This window comes from Bufo gargarizans, chromosome 7, assembly GCF_014858855.1.
Source record: "Bufo gargarizans isolate SCDJY-AF-19 chromosome 7, ASM1485885v1, whole genome shotgun sequence".
Taxonomy (NCBI): domain Eukaryota; kingdom Metazoa; phylum Chordata; class Amphibia; order Anura; family Bufonidae; genus Bufo; species Bufo gargarizans.
Window position 1 is genome coordinate 186,551,301 of NC_058086.1, and position 17,296 is coordinate 186,568,596.

General features: G+C 46.6%; 1 protein-coding gene across 1 annotated transcript in view; it reads right to left on the reverse strand.

The window, feature by feature from the left end:
• DNAH12 (dynein axonemal heavy chain 12) overlaps positions 1-11,075 on the reverse strand; it is a 165,470-nt gene extending 154,395 nt beyond the window's left edge. The window contains 7 exon segments of the mRNA XM_044302476.1: positions 2,781-2,939; positions 3,035-3,110; positions 4,717-4,906; positions 5,783-5,809; positions 6,989-7,079; positions 7,308-7,465; positions 11,019-11,075. Coding sequence (XP_044158411.1) covers positions 2,781-2,939; positions 3,035-3,110; positions 4,717-4,906; positions 5,783-5,809; positions 6,989-7,079; positions 7,308-7,465 — 701 coding nt within the window. The 5' untranslated portion in view covers positions 11,019-11,075.
• Positions 11,076-17,296: the final 6,221 nt, after the last annotated feature.

The window sequence follows — 17,296 nt, forward strand, 5'->3', positions numbered from 1 at the left end:
CTGCAGTTGACAGCATGGATGTTGACTGCCCCCTTTAAATGGAAAAGGGCTTGATCAAGGCGGTGATAAGGACCCTGTTACAGTCCAGAGCAGGCTCTACAAATAGAGTTTACCTAAGAATCAAGAAAGTCTTTAATCTTAGGTGCAGGAGGAATGGAGTAGCATCTCAGTCTCCTTCTATCCAGGATATTCAGAATTTCCTGCAGCAGGAGTTCGAGAGAGGCTTAAAGCCTGGCACGATTAAAGTCCAGATATCAGCCCTGATATTAACTATCACAGAAGCCTCTAATTCAGAGGTTTGTCAAGGCGGTAAGAAGGATTAAGCCGCAAGTCATTGACCCAATTCCAAGGTGGGACCTCTGCGTGGTTCTGGATCAGCTATGCAATACTCCCTTTGAACCACTTCAAGAGTCAGAGATAAAGTTTTTGTCCATCAAGGTCTGTTTTTCAGTGGCAATCACTTCAGCGGGTGAGTAAAATTCAGGCCTTGGCATGTGCTGAGCCTTACACAATTTTTCTTCAGGATAGATTATTGCTGAGGACTTTACCTTCTTTTCAACAGAAAGTTCCTTCCTTTACGAATCTAAATCAGCAGATTGAGCTGCCCGTTTTTTTCCCTGATCCAGCTTCAGAGGAGGAGTGTAGACTTCACTCCCTGGATGTGGGCATATCATTAAAGATATATGTCCAAAGAACAAGACAGTTTAGGAAGACAGACCACCTGTTTATATCATATTCAGGGAAGAAGAGAGGGGGGAAACTAACAAAAGCCTCAATATCCAGATGGATACGAGAGGCTATCACTATCTGCCATGAACTTAATGGATCAGAAGCGCCAAAACCCATAAGGGCCCTTTCCACTCTCGCTATAGCCACATCATGGGCAGAGAAAAGATCTGTCCTGGAGTTCGTCCAACGCGTTTGTGAAGCATTACAGACTGGATATGAGACAAACAGGAGAGATGGCTTTTGGCAGAGCGGTAATGGAGTCCACGGTATAATGGAGAGCCCCCCCTCTAGGATTACCTGCTAAATCCCCGTGGGTGCTGCTGTAGGACGACAAGGAAAGTGTAATTTTTTTCTTACTGTAAATTCTCTTTCCTTTAGTCCAAAGCAGCAGCACATACTTACCTGCCCAATAAAGTGATTGTTGAAACTTACCTTGAGTGGTTATTGTATGACTGAAGGTTCAGTTAGAATTTCACAATAGGAGAGACTAAGTTGTATAGGTCGGAATTCAATTGATTAATTGACATCTCCTGTCCTATATTTTCAGGAGGATTAGAAGTCCCCATGGGGGCTGCTGCTTTGGACTAAGGCCTCTTTCACACGGACGTCATGTTTTTGGCCCGGATAAAATGCGGGTGCGTTGCGGGAAAATGCGCAATTTTTCCACGTGAGTGCAAAACATTGTAATGCATTTTGCACGTGCATGAGAAAACTCGGCATGTTTGGTACCCAGACCCGAACCCGGACTTCTTCACAGAAGTTCAGGTTTGGGTTAGGTGTTGTGTAGATTTTATTATTTTCCCTTATAACATGGTTATAAGGGAAAATAATCGCATTCTTAATACATCAAAATCACACTTTCTCCAGCTCACATTTGGTCTGGCCTTTATACCCGTGTTCGGAAGCCTGTGGGTGAGTCCCCAGGTACGGCAAAGTGGAAAATAGCAGAAAAGCAGCTCCAAACGCAATTTTCGTCCTCTTTAAAAACTTCTCCTTTATTTAGCAATTATCAACAGCAGATACAGTCACTTCATATGCAGTGTTTGTTTACGCGTTTCAGACAATACGTCCTTATTCCTAATAAGGACGTTACGAATAAGGACGTATTGTCTGAAACGCGTAAACAAACACTGCATATGATGTGACTGTATCTGCTGCTTATAATTGCTGAATAAAGGAGAAGTTTTTAAAGAGGATGAAAATTGCGTTTGGAGCTGCTTTTCTGCTATTTTCCATTCTTAATACAGAATGCATAGTACAATAGGGCTGGAGGGGTTAAAAAAAAATTAAAAATAATTTAACTCACCTTAATCCACTTGCTCACGCAGCCCGGCTTCTCTTCTGTCTTCTTCTTTGAGGAATAGGACCTTTGATGACGTCACTGCGCTCATTACTTGGTCCATCACATGATCCATCACCATGGTAAAAGATCATGTGATGAGCGCAGTGACATCATCAAAGGTCCTTTTCCTGTGCACAGCAAAGAAGAAGACAGAAGAGAAGCCGGGCTGCGCGAGCAAGTGGATTAAGATGAGTTAAATTGCTATATTTAATTTTTTTTAACCCCTCCAGCGCTATTGTACTATGCATTCTGTATTAAGAATGCCTGCTATTATTTTCCCTTATAACCATGTTATAAGGGAAAATAATAAAGATCGGGTCCCCATCCCGATCGTCTCATAGCAACCGTGCGTGAAAATCGCACCGCATCCACATTTGCTTGCGGATGCTTGCGATTTTCACGCAGCCCCATTCACTTCTATGGGGCCTGCGTTGAGTGGAAAACGCACAAAGAGGAGCATGCTGCGATTTTCATGCAACGCACAAGTGATGCGTGAAAATCACCGCTCATGTGCACAGCCCCATAGAAATGAATGGGTCCGGATTCAGTGTGGGTGCAATGCGTTCACCTCACGCATTGCACCCGCGCGAAAATCTCGCCCGCGTAAAAGGGGCCTAAAGGAAAGAGAATTTACGGTAAGAAAAATTTACACTTATTATTACATTATATCTGAAAACAGAAAGATTCAGTAACACAAAATCTGCCCAACCTGTATCCAGACAAATCGACAATGAGCAGCTTAGAGAAAGTCATGTATCCGAAGTCCAGCATGGCCCGGATGGCCGGCTGCACGAGATGTAGGTTTTTATTGATCTCATTTCTTGCTTGGATGAAGCTTTGATGCCAAGGCTTAGAGAAATCCAGACCTCTGAAAGGGTAACACAATGACATGTGACGTCATATTAGGTGATTCATGTGCCTTCACATCTGACGTGATGCAAGGAGCAGATAAGACATACTCACATAGGAAATTCAGGTGATAGACCAGACTCTTCTGCTTCCAGTCCCTTAACCTCTGGTTTAACCAGAATACTTCTAACTGAACAAGGAAAAAGCAAAGTAATGCTGTAAATTATCGAACAAGAAGCCTGGCAGCATGTAATACAGCAATGATGTCACATATGGGCAAAGTGGGCACAATATAAAGTAGTTTATGACAACTGCATACCACACAATTGCCATTGACAAAAATGTCTGAAACCTCCACACTGCCATCTTGTGGTCAGCACTGTTTACACATGTAAGGCCTCATGCACTCAACCGTAGTTTCTGTCCGCATCCGATCTGCATTTTTTGCGGACTGGATGCGGACCCATTTATTTCAATGGGGCTGGGAAAGATGTGGACGGCACACAGTGTGTTGTCCGCATCCGTATGTCCGTTCCTTGGCTCCGCAAAAAAAAAAACAAGAACATGTCCTATTCTTGCCTGTTTTGCAGACAAGAATAGGAATTTTCTCTAGACGGCGAAAAAAGCAGCAAACGGCTCACAGGGAGGATCTGTGTTTTGCAGATCCGTGATTTGCGGACCGCAAAACACTTACAGACATGTGCATGAGCCTTAAATTTGAGTTTTTTTAGTTACCAAACATGCAAAGAAGTATCCCCCAAGAAGGAGAACCATCTCGCCAGCGCCACCTATTGCAAGTGGCTGCCTATGGGCCTTGGGATTTGACAAGGGAATATGGCCAGGCCAGATATCCATTTGTAGACAGCTGTTCTGGGCTGGAGTAGGATTCTGGCTGGCTCAGTGCGATGCCTTGGGAGCAGCTTAGGCAGGGTGCTGAGTCTTCTCTACGGATCTATATCTGGCCTGGCTATATTCCCTTTTCAAATGCCAAGGCTTGATGGAAAGTCAGATCTTGACTCATAGGGGCCCACTTCCAATAGGTGGTGCTGGTGAGATGGTTCTCTTTTATGGGAGATATCTCTTTCCATATTCGTTTCCCATGGAGTACTTCCAGTTAGTCTCCCTACAGGACTGGTCTCTTTAAAGAGATTCAGCAGTTTGCCTGAGCCGCACCCGTGGAAATTTACTGGCCTATACTATAGTGTTGTGTGCCTCTGATTCCATACAGAGGCATACGGTATAAATGTTGGAGACAAAAAGAAGCATTGGTCCTAGGGGATAATACAATGCCATAAAGATGCACCATAAAGCTGGGTATCTATGGCCCTGTAAATACGGAACCAAAGGGCCCCCATGTATCACTGTACTGGTTCCCTGCTCATGGCTTTGCCATTGGGCGAGCTGCTGAAGTCAGCGATTGGCTGCAGTGGTTTCAGAAGGAAACTTGACAATCCTGAGGATCCACCTAAAATAAAGAATTGGTAAGTACTTACCTGACAGATCCTGCGCTGGTGATCCGGAGATTGGTTGCAGCGGTCACATGTAGTTGACGTGATGTTACCGCTGCAACCGGGCAAATAAAGTCCAACCAGGAGAACCGGAGCGGCGGAACTGGATTTGTCAGGTACAGTCCTGAAACCGGTCACCTCCTTTAACTCAGACAACCCCTTTAAGGTAAAAGCCTTGTTTGCACCCTTTTGACTGACCATGATATCATCCATCTTCATTGAGCCTAATTCTAGAGTTGACTTTAGGTTAGAAAAATAAAAACTGTTAAGAGACACAAGAGGACTCACCCAGGTGTTTCTTCATACTTTTCTCAAAATCTTGAGAAACTTCCTCCAGCAGTTCTGCAACCATGGCCTCCCTGTCCTTGCCCTTCTGAAGAGGCTGAGGAACCAAAGCGAGCATGGAGTCTAGCCAGTGCATCTGAATGGGCACCACGGGGCTGCTCTCCACACATTTTTTCATGTACAGATAATTCATCTGAAAAAGAAGTGATAGTTTGAGCAATACATTAGATCACATATTTACTCCTCCCCTTCCCTTTAACCTCCTACACAAGCGGGTGCCCCCTCTTCTGGTCCCATTGTTGGACGAGTCCTTGCTGAATCTACCTACAGCTCTGCCAATAATGTCAGGCCTAGTTGCCTATTAAAAGAGCAATGAGTGTCCCATATGTTGACTCTTCCAAGCTCCTGTCCCTGTACATTGTGTGTCTGATCTTGACTGTTTGGGCTCTGGCCTTGGCCTTGTTCCTGGATATCTCTCTTACCTTACCCTTGGAATTGTTTGCCTGCTACCTGTTCTGACCTTCTGCTCCTGTCTCATCTTCTGGTCTGATGTACCCTCACCAACCCTCTGGTGACGACCATAGGTTATTACCTCATCAGCACCACTACCACCAATCAGACTGGGAAAGTTTGTACTTCTTTGCCAGGGTTTAAAGGTGAAGAATGAGGAGATGCCTTAGACTGACTCCACACCCCAATCTAACCAAAGAATCCATATCTCTGGTGAGAAACATAACATCCCCTACAGTATGTAAGATTTCTTATACTGATCCCGAGTTCTGGCCTTTGTTGTCCAGAGATGCATAAATAATATATCAGGCTTCAGAGCTGCAATCTTACAGCATTCCTTGCTGGCTCAGTATCTTCTCAGGTGATTTGCATTCTGGGAAATATCATCTTACGCGCCATCAATACCAGATTAGTAACACAATGTATGAGAGTTATCAGACCCAAACCCATATCATTTTATAGATCTAGTAGAGACATTAGGATTCATTTTGGCTGCCAGTGGTGAACATAACATGACGTGTACAATGTCTTACAAGATATATGATTTTTAAAAACTCACCCTCAGTTTTCTCTGCTCGCTGTTCATCTGTCATAACAAACAAGCATTTTACATTAATAATTCAATCAAAAGTCAATTTTGCCAACAACAAGAAATCTCTTCCATAACCTGCACGTAGTGCGTTTCTGAAAACTACTATGGGTGGAGCGAGAGTGATCTGGGCATTGCAGGTCATGGGCCCCTTACCGACCACTACAGCCTGGGTAATGCTAGTTTCACGCTCTCCAGCCCGCCGCAGCTCTCTACCGCACTCCCGCCGGCCCCATTGACTGTAATGAGATCCAGCAGAGATCCGGCCTCTACCTGGCGCTGGGATTCGGACGGACAAAAACCCACTGTATGCATCCGTTTTTGTCCCGGGCTTAAAGAGGGGTATGCCATAAATATCAGACGGGTGCTGATCCCGCCTCTGGGAACCACTCCTATCTCCAGAATGGGACCCCGAAAGTGAAGTGACAGCAAGCCATGCATGCGTGGCTACCCTCAGCTATTTAGGAAGTCCTATAGCAGTGAGCGGACAGGATGGCGATGTGCTCTCGGTTCACTTCGCAGGCTCTGTTTTGGAGCGAGTCCTGCACCTATCTGACATTTATGATCTATCCTAGCGATATGCCACAAATGTACCAGATGGGACAAGCCCTTTAAGGTGGCCATACATTTTAGGCTAGCTGTCGTGCCGAACGATCCAAGGTACTGAAGGATCAGGCATGTTGGAGTTCAACTTTAACTCTACCTTCCCCGACATCTGGCATCATAGGTGACCTCCTAATACATTAGATCGTCACCCAGTCCGGCTGAAATCGTAGGGTTTAGGCGGCATTGGTTTAGTGTGTGTAGGCACCTATAGGTTGCATTAGCTCTAGAGGGAGCAATCGTATTACCAACCAATCTGTGTCTTTTATCTATCATATGTCGACGTGCGTTCTCGACTCGTCCCTTTTAGTAAAAAGTTGCATTCCTCATGAAATACCAATACTGAACTCAATGCTTAAAACTCTCTATTGTCTCATTCCTGTGTTATAACATCTTGGACATTACCATTTCCCTTCGTTCCTTCCCAGTCTGGCAATGTCAGCCCGGATTGGAGTGACAAAGAGAATGATGATGTCCAGTTGTTAATACCGACGACCAGGCCACTGGTTTTAGTGACTGTCCCCCCAGGCCCACTCATGAGTCATGTAATACGAATATGATGGATGAACTCACCGTCGATGGTAATTGGGGCTCAGGAGGGGTGGGGACTCTCCTTTTTTGCTCTGCTACAGTTTGTTCGTAAGCCTTTATCGCCTCCTTCATTCTGTAGAGGGAAGACGTTACGTTATAAGAGGGACCAGCAACCTCCGGCACTCCAGCTGTTCAGAAACTACAACTCCCAGAATGCTTCATTCACTTCTAAAGGGAGTTAAAAGAACAGCCGGGCATGTCTGCATTCTGGGAGTTGTAGTTTCACAGCAGCTGGAGTGCTGAAGGTTGCTGATCCCTGAGGAGAAGAGACTAAAGATGCTTCCTAAGATAAGGAACCTACATGATCTCATTGAGGGTCTTCTGCTGCTCTCTGCTTCTCTTGTACTTCATCAGCTTCTTGCCTGTAGAGCTTAGAGGGTGTGCCGGGAGGGTTAGGGGCGGAAGGTGAACGCTTACAAGGTCCGCAGGAGGCAGATGGGACGTCCTGTTGGAAGCCATCTATAGAAGAACAAAGTAAACACAGAGATGTTATAGGCACGGGAAACCTTAGAGATCCTCGTAGCTCCGTGGCTTGGGCCAGCAGACAGTGGAGGTTACAGATTTCTGTATATTCACAAAAGTCTCCTTAAAGGGGTTTATCAATATCCGATCAGTGGGGGGTCTGATTCCTGGGACTCCTGCCTTTTTGGAGAGGCTGCGGCGCTATAGCCTCTTCTTAGGCTAATGATGTCACATTCATTGTCGGTCACGTTGCCTCGGTGCAGCTCAGTCTTGGTCAAATGCATGGGCCTGAGCTGCAATACTAAGCACTGCCAGGGGTGCACCTAGCCTTCCTGCTGCCTGAGGCAAGAACTGAAACAGTGACCCCCCCTTCCCAATGCCAATTTCTTAACCTAACCCCTTCCCTTCAGCTCATGGCCCTTCAGCTGCCTGAGGCCTCACCTGGCCTCATTGGTGGTGCACCCCTGAGCGCAGCCACTATACAATGTCGGGCGCGGTGCTTGGTCCCTTGCACAATATTTTCTGCAGGTACATAAGGGTTGGATGAGATGTTTCAGAGTTATGGGTACAGATAATAATAAAAATAAAGAAACCATTAAAGGGAATTTGTCACTAAAAATGTTATCTGCCAGAGTTTTTTTTACTCTGATTGCAGATTTTTTCTATTTCCTGAACATCATTATGGGGCGGCCATCTTGCCTGAGCATTAGGAAAACTGCTTTACGGCAGCCCCATGGGCCATAGACACAATGGTCAGGAAGGGTCCTAATTAACTTCTATGGGAGAGGTCATTGTACAAGGAGAGAATAGATAATTCATTATAATGGATATTAGATCTGGGAGGCACTCGAAATATCTAGGGTCGTATGTATTAACCGCAATGTGGGAGATGTTATAAATGATTTACTATATTAACAATCAAGACTATTTTGTGAAGAAAGAAAGATAAAAGATGAGGAGAAAGTTACCGTAAATAATTGATTATCTCGGATAGATAAAAACATTTTTTATTAAGAAAAATATATATATTGGAAAAATATAAAATTATAGAACGTTGTTCATATCAGATATATCTGTCTACAAAATAGAGAAAAATTAAAATAAAAAATATACAAAAAATGTGTATTGTGAACTTGAAAACACAGCGTTCACTGTATATCCCATAAAAGTCCAGTAGGGGGAGCAGTTATATAAAAGTTCTATATCGTCTAAGTTCATTCACCCTATTCCATGGGTGGGTATCCCAGTGGTGAGCAATACCGATATCGCAAGAGCGCGTCACGTAAGTTTTAATGGTCTTCCTATTTATTTCTCCACTTCTCAGTAACAGTGTGCGCCTCCATATATCAGAGAGAGAACACGTCACAGCACATCTGATATTATCCGGTAGATAATGGTCATTTGTTTGATGCTCAGAAAAGCTGCAGTATAATAATAATGATGATGTTTAAAGCTGTAGCTCTATCCTGTGTGCAGTGACTGTCGTGTTAGCGGTGTCTCGCTCCAGAGACAGATTGCTTGTTACACTGATTAGAGCAAAGATTGATGCTCTGACGATACTCCTTTTTACTTCTCAGTAACAGTGTGCGCCTCCGCACAGCAGAGAGAGAACGTCACAGCACATCCAATGCGCCGCGGTAAGTCGGGGTACTATATTTATTATTTCAGAAGAGCCTGCAGTGTAATAGCATTTACAGCGCTATCCTGCATGTGATACGTAGATTTGCCAATCACCTATTGTGAATGGTGGATCCTGTCTTATCTGCAAAAAAAAAAACAACGGAACAGACACAAAAACAAAATATGTTCATGTGCATTTCACATATTCCCAATTGTTAATGGCCCTTCCTGAAGCAATTTAAAGGGCATCTGTCAGCAGATTTGTAGCTATGACACTGGCTGACCTGTTACATGTGCGCTCGGCAGCTGAAGGCATCTGTGTTGGTCCCATGTTCATATGTGTCCGCATTGCTGAGAAATATTATGTTTTAATTTATGCAAATGAGCCTCTAGGTGCAACGGGGGCGTTACCATTGCACCTAGAGGCTCCGCTCTCTCTGCAACTGCTGCGCCCTCTGCACTTTGATAGGACCATGCAGCGAAAATGTCATCACACCTGGCCATGGATTTTCCTAAAGTCAATGAAAGTGCAGAGAGAGCAGAGCCTCTAGGTGCAATGACAAAGGCCCCGTTGCTCCTAGAGGTCCATTTGCATATTGCAGACACATATGAACATGGGACCAACACAGATGTCTTCAGCTGCCAAGTGCACATGTAACAGATCAGCCAGTGTCATAGGCACAAAACTGCTGACAGATGCCCTTTCATGAGAACTGCAGGCAAGAATGTCCTTATAGCCATCCACTGACTGGTGCTGTACTTCTCCATAGTTGTCTGATGTCAGACAATGGGGGCTATCGCTAGGAAATGCCCCCATTGTCTTATAGAGGCTGGGACCCGCACCTATATCGAGAACGGGGCAGGCAAAAAGGTGGCTGAAGGACTCCGATCCGGCCACCGCCAAGCGCTCTCCCTATTGAAGTGAATGGGAGCGCACCGCACATGACCTCCCACTTCTATGTGCCCGACAGAAATAGCCCAGCACTCGGCTATTTTCGGTGGCCCCATAGAAATGAATGGAGGGCGGCGGCACATGCGCAGTGCACCCTCCACCACTTTCACGGATCCAGCACCTATCAGACAATGGGGGCATATCCTAGCAATACGCCCCCATTGTCTCAAATGAGCCAACCCCCTGAAGAACATTACAACCATCTGCCTAATACTGTGTAGGTCGTCCACATGCCACCCAAACCTCTCTGACCTGTCAATGCGTGGACTCCATCAGACCTCCCGAGTTGTCCCCTGGTATCTGGCACCAAGACGTTAGCAGCAGATCCTTTAGAAGGGTTGTCCCACCATAGCAACCTACCCCCTGTCGGCAGGTGGGGTCCCGTATCCCCCATTTGAATAGCATGGCGGTCACACCATGTAACAGGGTGCATTATCCGGCTGCAAAAGCCACTGCCATTACAGAATTCCGCCATCGCCGACATGAAACGGGGGGGACCTATCTGTACCACGTCCACATGAGGACCACAGCCGGCAGTAGCTCTTTTCTGGAATTGGAGAAGATGGGGTACCTGCTCCCCATGTACACTGATGAGCCTTGGGGCGTGTCCCTGACGCAACGTTTGCCCTTCCTTGGATCACTTTTGGTGGGCACTAACCACTAGACACCAGACCGGCCATTTTAGAGATGTGGTCTACTAGACATTACAGGTCTTGCCCTGAAGTGAAAAGCTGAGAGAAAGCGGCCCCCGGCTTGGGGCTCCTATATGGGTGACGGGCAGAACCTCAGGAGGGAAAGAGGGTTTGAAGAAGACATTACATGTGTGTCCCATACTGGAGTCACAGAATATACACTGATGTGTGTGTACACTATATATATATATACATAAAACAGAAGTGACTGCAGTCAGCATTATACAGTAGCAGTGTGCACGTCACAGGACAGCGTTATACTGTATACAGCCGGCAGGGCGCTCACCTCTCACCCCCGTTTCGGCCGCTGTTCCCCGGGACTCGGTTCTCAGGTGAGGACTTCTCTCTCTGCCATTAAACAATCCTGTTGTCATGGCAGCCGGGGGCGTGGCGTTGGTAGGGGGAGCTCCCGAATCAGAGAGACTGGGCGGGGCTGTTATGCAGAGCCTGGCTGCCTCACTTCAGTCTCCTGCTGTTGCCACCTGCTGGACAGCATGGGTCAGTGCAAGCTATCACTGTACCGCAGCCTGTATGCGATTGTTCATAGTCCTGCAGCTCCTCTTAAAAGTCGAGTTACTTAAATGACTGTTTAGCTGACACAAACCAGTGTTCATACTTAATCCTATTTGCGTTTTAACTTTTAACCCCTTAGTAACCAATTTTTTCAGTGTATTAATTCCAACAGCCATATATATATATTTATATTTAACCCCCCATTGATGTAGTGGTGTGACGGTTTGTTTTTCATGGGACAAGTAATTTCGATGGCTCTTTCTGGGGGGGGGCTCACATTGGCTCATGCATACGAACGCGTGCCGGCTGGGCCCGTGCTGCGGACCGCATATTTAATGGAGTCCGCACCACAAGAAAGATTTTTTTTTTGCTTCGCATGTCCCAGAACCCATAACGTTTTTATTTTTCTTTCTATGGAGCTGTGTGAAGGCTTAATCATTGCGGAGATGCCTTGTAGTTTTCATTGGTACCATTTTGGGGTACATAATACCTTTTGATTACTTTGTATTCCGTTGTTTTGGTGTTGAATATGCAAAAAGCAATTCCGGCAATGTATATATATTTTTTTACGGTGTTCACTCTGCGGGATACGTTATGTGATAATTGTACAGTGCGGGATGTGGTGATGTATAATGTGTATGGAGGGCTTTTTTCCATTGAAAATTTTAGAATTTTTTCAAAGAAAAAAAAGGTTAGATTTTTTTTAAACTGTTTTTCTTTTTACCGCTTATTAGTCCTACATGGGGACTTTGACTTGCGATCTTTTGATCGCTGACATAGTACACTGTACTGCTTATGTAGTACAGTGTATTATACTGTCAGTGGTATACTGACGGGCACTGGCACAGTCTAAGGCCTCTTTCACACAACCGTGAATATTTTGCTGTCCGCAAAAAATATGGATGACATCCGTGTGCATTCTGTATTTTGCGGAACGGAACAGCCAGCCCTTCATAGAACAGTCCTATCCTTGTCCGTAATGCAGACAATAATAGGACATGTTCTATTTTTTTGCGGAACGAAAAGCAATGCACACGGAGTAACTTCCGTTTTTTTTTGTGGACCCATTTAAATGATTGGTTCCGCATACGGTCCGCAAAAAAAACGGAATGGACACGGAAAGAAAATACGTTCGTGTGCAAGAGGCTTAAGGCTACATTCACACAAATGTATTTTGTTTCCGTGTCTGTTCTGTTTTTTTGGCGGATTGGATGAGGACCCATTCATTTCAATGGGTCCGCAAAAAATGCGAACAGCACGCTGTGTGTTGTCCGCGTGTCCGTTCCGTAGCCCCACAAAAAAAAATATAGAGCACTTCCTATTCTTGTCCGTTTTGCGGTCGTGTGAATGTAGCCTAATAGGCTCACACTGAAGGCAGATTTGGGGGCTTTCATTAGGCCCCTGGCTGCAGTGTACAGACATCGTCACCCCATAATCTCATTCACGGGTGCTGATGCCTGACAGGGAGCCCCCTCCCCTAAACCACTTAGATGCTGCGGTTTCTTTTGCCAATCTGGGCCGTTATATGACAGGCCGGGCTCCTGCTCTCCATACCCTAGCCATCTACTGGGCACCAGAGGTCTGGCAGGATGAATATAATAGTACCATTCAGTGGTGTAGCTTTAAAGGAGGCAGATGACTTGATTGCTACAGGGCCCCGGGGGAGGGGGTGCACGGATCTGCTTCTTCTCTTTCCAATGTGAAAACACTGAATACACTTTCATGCAACCACCACTAGAGGGAGATCCGTGCAGATTATTACAGCTTCCATTTCAGTCCATGGTAACTGCATATATTCCTGTGCACTGAGCTCCCCCTAGTGGTGGCTGCAGATAAATAGCTTTGTAATCGATGGGAAGTAGGAGATCTATCCGTGTATTTTTGCCTGTTATCTGGTGTGGTGACTACATTGAGAAATATGGGGGTCAGAATGAGCGCCATATTTATGAAGCATCTGTCCCAAGTCATATAAAGTAAGTGAGGCCAGGGGTGACTTTTTTTATTACATGTTTTCAATTAAAATCTGTGGAGTTGCATTTTACATTGTCCATTTACCTGGGATGACTGACGCACGTGCACTAGGAACCTAGGTGGTGAATGGGGCCCCTACTAAGTTTTGCTGAGGGGCCCTATAAGATCTGGGCACGCCCCTGCATTAGTATCAGAATGTGCAGCTCAGGTCGAGTTATGTGCAGATTGTGTTTAGGTTATTTTGTACAGGGTGCAGGTGAGAGATGATAAAGGGGTTGTCCGACTTCCAATTTTATTTCTGGCCCTGAAGTCCTCTGCTCCACCGCTGAGGGTCTCGTCCCCACTGCTGCCTGTCCCCTTTGGACCAGAAGTGGGACCTCCCGCCATGTCCCCTGCTGCCCCAATCACTGGCCTCAGTGGTCAAATGCCTCTTGGAGACGCGGCACTGCTGAGTCCATGCATATAATGTCTTTAGGGGTTGGATAACCCCTTTAAATCTTATCCACCTTGCTGCTACTGTAAGAGGCTGCAGATTTTCCGCAGGCAATTCTGTCGCTGAAAATCCGTACTGTATCCGTCCAGTGTGGACACGCCCCAACACCTTACACTAAGTTTGCAGTAACATTAAGTAATCCGGCAGCCTTTTCTGCCATAAATCAAGACTGGACAAGAGCCGCTGCGGCCGCAAGCTGGGATTTATGCTTAAAAGCAGCCGCATCCTCATCAGATCCAATTGTAGTCAAGGGGGATTCATCAGTTTCCGGCATTATCCGGCTTTGCCAGGTACGGTGAACTCTGATAGCCTGTTCCTCTGCCGGATTTTATAATGCTGATGTGAACACGGCCTTAGATACTGCGGCAACTACAGCCTCCACCCATGTAAAGAAAGAGAAAGCCCCTTTATTACACCCACATTTTTTTACCCACTTGGATTTTCACGGGATGGGGACCCGATCCTCATTATTTTCCCTTATAACATGGTTGTAAGGGAAAATAATAGCATTCTTATACAGATGGGGATGGAAGGGTTAACCTGGGAGGAAAAAGACCTTTGGTGACGTCACTGCGCTCATCACATGGTCCATCACCATGGTGATGGACCATGTGATGAGCGCAGTGACGCCATCAAAGGTCCTTTGGCAAGGTCCTGAAGAAAGAAGAGATCCGCTACGCGAGTGGATGGGGTGAGTTAAATTTGTTTATTATTTTTAACCCCTCAATGGACATTTTACTATGCATTCTGTATTAAGAATGCTATTATTTTCCATTATAACCATGTTATAAGGGAAAATTATAAAATCTACAGAACACCGATCCCAAACCTGAACTTCTGTGAAGAAGTCCGGGTTCGGGTCTGGGTACCAAACATGCCGATTTTTCTCACGCTCGTGCAAAACGCATTAAAACGTTTTGCACTTGCGGGAAAAAAATCGTGCATTTTCCAGCAACGCACCCGCATCTTTTCCTGCACGTCACCCGCAACGCCCGTGTGAACCCAGCCTAAGGCCTCATGCACACAACCGTTAAGGTCCGCAAAAACGGGGTCCGTAGGTCTGTGATCCGTGTCCGTTTTTTCTTCCGTGGGTCTTCCTTGATTTTTGGAGGATCCACGGACATGAAGAAAAAATCGTTTTGCTGTCCGCCTGGCCGTGCGGACCCAAACGGATCCGTCCTGACTTACAATGCAAGTCAATGAGGACGGATCCGTTTGACGTGGACACAATATGGTGCAATTGCAAACGGATCCGTCCCCCATTGACTTTCAGTGTAAAGTCAGGAGTCCCTATTATACCATCGGATCTGAGTTTTCTCCAATCCGATGGTATATTTTAACTTGAAGCGTCCCCATCACCATGGGAACGCCTCTATGTTAGAATATACTGTCGGATATGAGTTAGATCGTAAAACTCAGATCCGACAGTATATTCTAACACAGAGGCGTTCCCATGGTGATGGGGACGCTTCAAGTTAGAATATACAAAGAACTGTGTACATGACTGCCCCCTTCTGCCTGGCAGCAGCCGATCTCTTACAGGGGGCTGTGATCAGCACAATTAACCCCTCAGGTGCGGCTCCTGAAGGGGTTAATTGTGCGTATCATAGCCCCCTGTAAGAGATCAGGGGCTGCCAGGCAGCAGGGGGCAGACCCCCCTCCCTCCCCAATTTTAATTTCATTGGTGGCCAGTGCACCCCCCCCTCTATTGTATTCTTTTCATTGGTGGCACAGTGTGCGGCCTCCCCCCCCCCCCCGTTCATTGGTGGCAGCAGAGAGTTCCGATCGGAGTCCCAGTTTAATCGCTGGGGCTCCGATCGGTAACCATGGCAACCAGGACGCTACTGCAGTCCTGGTTGCCATGGTTACTTAGCAATATTAGAAGCATCATACTTACCTGCTGCGCTGTCTGTGTCCGGCCGGGAGCTCCTCCTACTGGTAAGTGACAGGTCTGTGCGGCGCATTGCTTAATGATCTGTCACTTACCAGTAGGAGGAGCTCCCGGCCGGACACAGACAGCGCAGCAGGTAAGTATGATGCTTCTAATATTGCTAAGTAACCATGGCAACCAGGACTGCAGTAGCGTCCTGGTTGCCATGGTTACCGATCGGAGCCCCAGCGATTAAACTGGGACTCCGATCGGAACTCTCTGCTGCCACCAATGATCGGGGGGGGGGGGGGGAAGAGAGGAGGCTGCACACTGGCCACCAATGAAAATAATACAATAGAGGGAGGGGGGGGCCGGGGGAGTCTGCTTCCCGACAGTATATTCTAACACAGAGGCGTTCCAATAGTGATGGGGACGCTTCTAGTTAGAATATACTACAAACTGTGTACATGACTGCCCCCTGCTGCCTGGCAGCCCCGGATCTCTTATAGGGGGCTATGATATGCACAATTAACCTCTTGGGGGGGGGGGGAGAGGGGAGGCCGCACACTGTGCCACCAATGAAAAGAATACAATAGAGGGAGGGGGTGCACTGGCCACCAATGAAAATAATACAATAGAGGTATTATTACCCCGACAGTATATTCTAACACAGAGGCATATACAGTAATTACATAGAAAAAAATGGGCTGGGCATAACATTTTCAATAGATGGTTCCGCAAAAACGGAACAGATACGGAAGACATACGGATGCATTTCTGAATGTGTTCCTTTTTTTTTGCAGACCCATTGACTTGAATGGAGCCACGAAAACGTGATTTGCGGGCAATAATAGGACATGTTCTATCTTTCAAAGGAACGGAAAAACTGAAACGAAATGCATACGGCGTACATTCCTGTTTTTTATTTTGTTAGTTTTTTTGCGGAACCATTGAAATGAATGGTTCCATATACGGAATGCAAAAAAACAGCCTGTAACTGAAAGAAAAACGGTCGTGTGAAAGAGGACTTAGGGTACTTTCACATTAGCGGCAGAAGACTCCGGCAGGCTGTTTCCGGCGAGAGGCAGCCAGTACTTTTAGTTTGGCTGCCTCTCGCCGTGCCGCCACCGGAACCCTATTATAGTCTATGGGGACGGAGCGGCAGTCCGGGGGCACACGTGAACTAGTGGCAGGACCCGGATCCCACAGGCTCCCACCGGAGTCTCCTGACGCTAGTGTGAAACTAGCCTAAGGGTACTTTCCCACTTGCGGCAGGACGGATCCGACAGGCGGTTCACCATGTCGGATCCGTCCTGCGGCTATTTCGCCGTGCCCGCGGACCGCCGCTTTGTCCCCATTGACTATGACGGGGGCGGAGCTCCGGCGCAGCACGGCAGTGCACGGAGAAAGCCCGCTGGACTAAAATTACTGCATGTCAGGCTTTTTAGCCCGGCGGCTTTCTCCGTGCTGCGCCGGAGCTCTGCCCCCGTCCCCATTATAGTCAATGGGGACAAAGCGGCGGTCCGCGGGCACGGCGAAATAGCCGCAGGACGGATCCGACATGGTGAACAGCCTGTCGGATCCGTCCTGCCGCAAGTGTGAAAGTAGCCTTAGAAAGAGGTTGCCACGTACTACATGATGTCCGATTTAAAAAAAGATGTACATTAGTCATGGAAGAGCCCCTTTAATTCCTAAACCAGGTCCAGCATCACTGGCA